The 2,500-nt window shown below is 35.0% G+C and overlaps 2 protein-coding genes across 3 annotated transcripts in view; one reads left to right on the forward strand and one right to left on the reverse strand.

The window, feature by feature from the left end:
* Window positions 1-2,264, forward strand: part of LOC149130230 (uncharacterized) — a 4,580-nt gene extending 2,316 nt beyond the window's left edge. The window contains exons 3-5 of the mRNA XM_089346334.1: window positions 1-94; window positions 850-924; window positions 1,182-2,264. The exon at window positions 1-94 is cut by the window's left edge and continues 116 nt beyond it. Coding sequence (XP_089202460.1) covers window positions 1-94; window positions 850-924; window positions 1,182-1,348 — 336 coding nt within the window. The 3' untranslated portion in view covers window positions 1,349-2,264. The remainder of the gene's footprint in view (window positions 95-849; window positions 925-1,181) is intronic.
* The window catches only part of LOC149130231 (uncharacterized), a 4,617-nt gene continuing 4,379 nt past the window's right edge, over window positions 2,263-2,500 (reverse strand). For both annotated transcript variants that reach the window (XM_089346343.1, XM_089346342.1), the window contains exon 3: window positions 2,263-2,500. This exon is cut by the window's right edge and continues 1,102 nt beyond it. The gene's annotated coding sequence lies outside the window, so the exon portion shown is untranslated.

Here is a 2,500-nt window from a genome sequence, read left to right on the forward strand (position 1 = left end):
TGTGCCAGAGGAACCTTTTTCGACCATTCCATCAGAGTTTGTAACTATCCGGGCAGACTCCCAGAATGTGACACTAACGGCAGGCGAAGGTTTGGTAAGGAATTTCGGCAATGCACATCAGCCATCATTGTTGCTATTGTTGTAACTGTCTTTCGTCGTTGTTGCTATTACTGTTGTCATCATCACCGTTGTTATTGCTAATGTAGTTTTTTGATTTCGTCATTGTTGCTATTGCCGTGTTCGACAACTTCTCTTTTACGTTCACAGTTCAAACTCCACGAAAGTCTATTTGGCCTTTCATCCCTCGTTGGGCAGGAATCGATAAAATAAAACAGATTATTAATCCGGTATATCTAACTGGGCCTTCCCTGGAGAAAATTCTTCATGTCTACCTCACAAATCATTAGTTTTATTTTATTTTTGATGTTTATATATATATTTTATTTTTGATGTTTATATATGTATATATATCGTCGTCGTCGTTTAACATCCGCTTTCCATGCTAGCATGGGTTGGATGATTTGACTGAGGACTGGTGAAACCAGGATGGCTACACCAGGCTCCAATCTGATTTGGCAGAGTTTCTACAGCTGGATGCCCTTCCTAACGCCAACCACTCAGAGAGTGTAGTGGGGGAATTACTATACAATAATACTTCATGCTTAGAGGGACTTATATAAATTATATAAATTAAATATTTATGGGAAAAAAATGATGGTTTTTTTTTTTCCTAATGAGGTTTTTTCATGCTAACTACTTGATAAATTTGTATAAAGTCTTCATCCTAATATTATATTATTTATATATATATATATATATATATATATATATATGTTCATCTTCTCACAGGAGGTGTTGGCAGTCGACAGAAGGAAGGCGACCCAGGCCCCAGTCGAAGTTCTTCCATTGAAAAACCTTCCAAAGGCAAGTTACTCAAACTGGTTCTATTTTCTGGTTTCATCCTCATCATCATCATCAACACTGCTATCGTCTCAACTGTTTTCCCAGCTATACTGTATTCAAAATATTACTGTCTTGTCTGTATGATACTTAAAAATGTTTGTCCCTGAAGATAAAATGAATTTATCCCTAAAATTAAAAAGTGCTGTATTTAACAATCAGTTCCTGTCAGATATTAAACATTTGATGGACGTAAAGTTTGTCTTCTGCTTCTTTTTCAGATATTTACGGCTGTCCGAAAAAATATGGACTCTTTCCACACCCCAAAGCATGCACAAAATTCATTTATTGCAACGAATATAAAGGAATGCTTTTTGAATGCCCCAAAGGACTGACGTTCAATTATAACAAGCAGATTTGTGATTTCAATAAAGACTTCAAGTGCTGAATGTGAAATGCGAAAATTTTATTGTGTTTAGGTTAATGTTACAAGTGTCTCTGTCTGTTATCAATGAATATTGATTGTTGCTGTTGTTATTATTATTATTATTATTATTTTATGTTTGACCTTTGCTTTACATTTGTACAAGTTGGCTCCAAGTCTCACCCAGAGACCTCAAGAGACAAGTTAGAAGTTCATGTTGGTATTATGCCTAGGGTACCATATATTTGGATTTGTACATAGTGTTCTTCTAGAAAATGTTTAAGAAACCATAAGAAAATTATGTGTTTGTTTTAAAATTTGAGATTACATAGACAGAATTTTACGTAGGATATGGGCAGTTCCCATGAGCATTATCTTTTGAATTACTATCATTTTGGTGTTTCCTGATATCTGAGCTAGGTAGGCACCAGCCCCTTTTGCTATCATTCCTAGGGCACCTATGACAACAGGTATTGTTTTAGTCTTCAGGTTCCACATTTTGCTAATTTATATTTCAAGATCTTTATACTTGTTATTATTATTATTATTATTATTGCTATTGTTATTAAGGCAACAAGTGGGCAGAATCGTTAGTACTATGGAAGAAATGCTTTACAGTGTTTCACCTGTCTTTATGTTCTGAGTTCAAATTCTGCCGGGGTCGACTTTGCCTTTCATCCTTTCGGGGTCGATAAAATAAGTACCAGCTGAGTACTGGAGCTCAATGTAATCGACTACCCCACCCCTCCCCTACCAAAATTTCAGGCCTTGTGCCTTTAGTAGAAAAGGTTATTGTTATTGTCGATGTCCTTAGATATAGCATGATACTCAAAGATTTAGAATAGACACTTTTATTTTCTGCAATTAAAAAGGGGTCACTCACTACATGTGATCCCTGAATAAATATCATACAAATAATAAAAGGAAAATAACAAATATTCGTGTAATTGTTGTTGTTATTATTATTATCATTATTATTATTAAAATTAAAAGAAGAGTGCCATTGTTATCGAGTGAACGATATTTCGACATCTTGTGTGTCTTCAACTGGTTCAAAAAACAAATTTGTCGATCTACTTCATTTTGGTTAACATAGAAAGGATTGAGGTAACTCCTCCTGAAGATATAGCGTCAAAAAAGGGCTCGGGATTAGCGGTTGCTCTCCTTGTTGCATCA

Source organism: Octopus bimaculoides, chromosome 30 (assembly GCF_046866305.1).
Source record: "Octopus bimaculoides isolate indiv1 chromosome 30, ASM4686630v1, whole genome shotgun sequence".
NCBI lineage: Eukaryota > Metazoa > Mollusca > Cephalopoda > Octopoda > Octopodidae > Octopus > Octopus bimaculoides.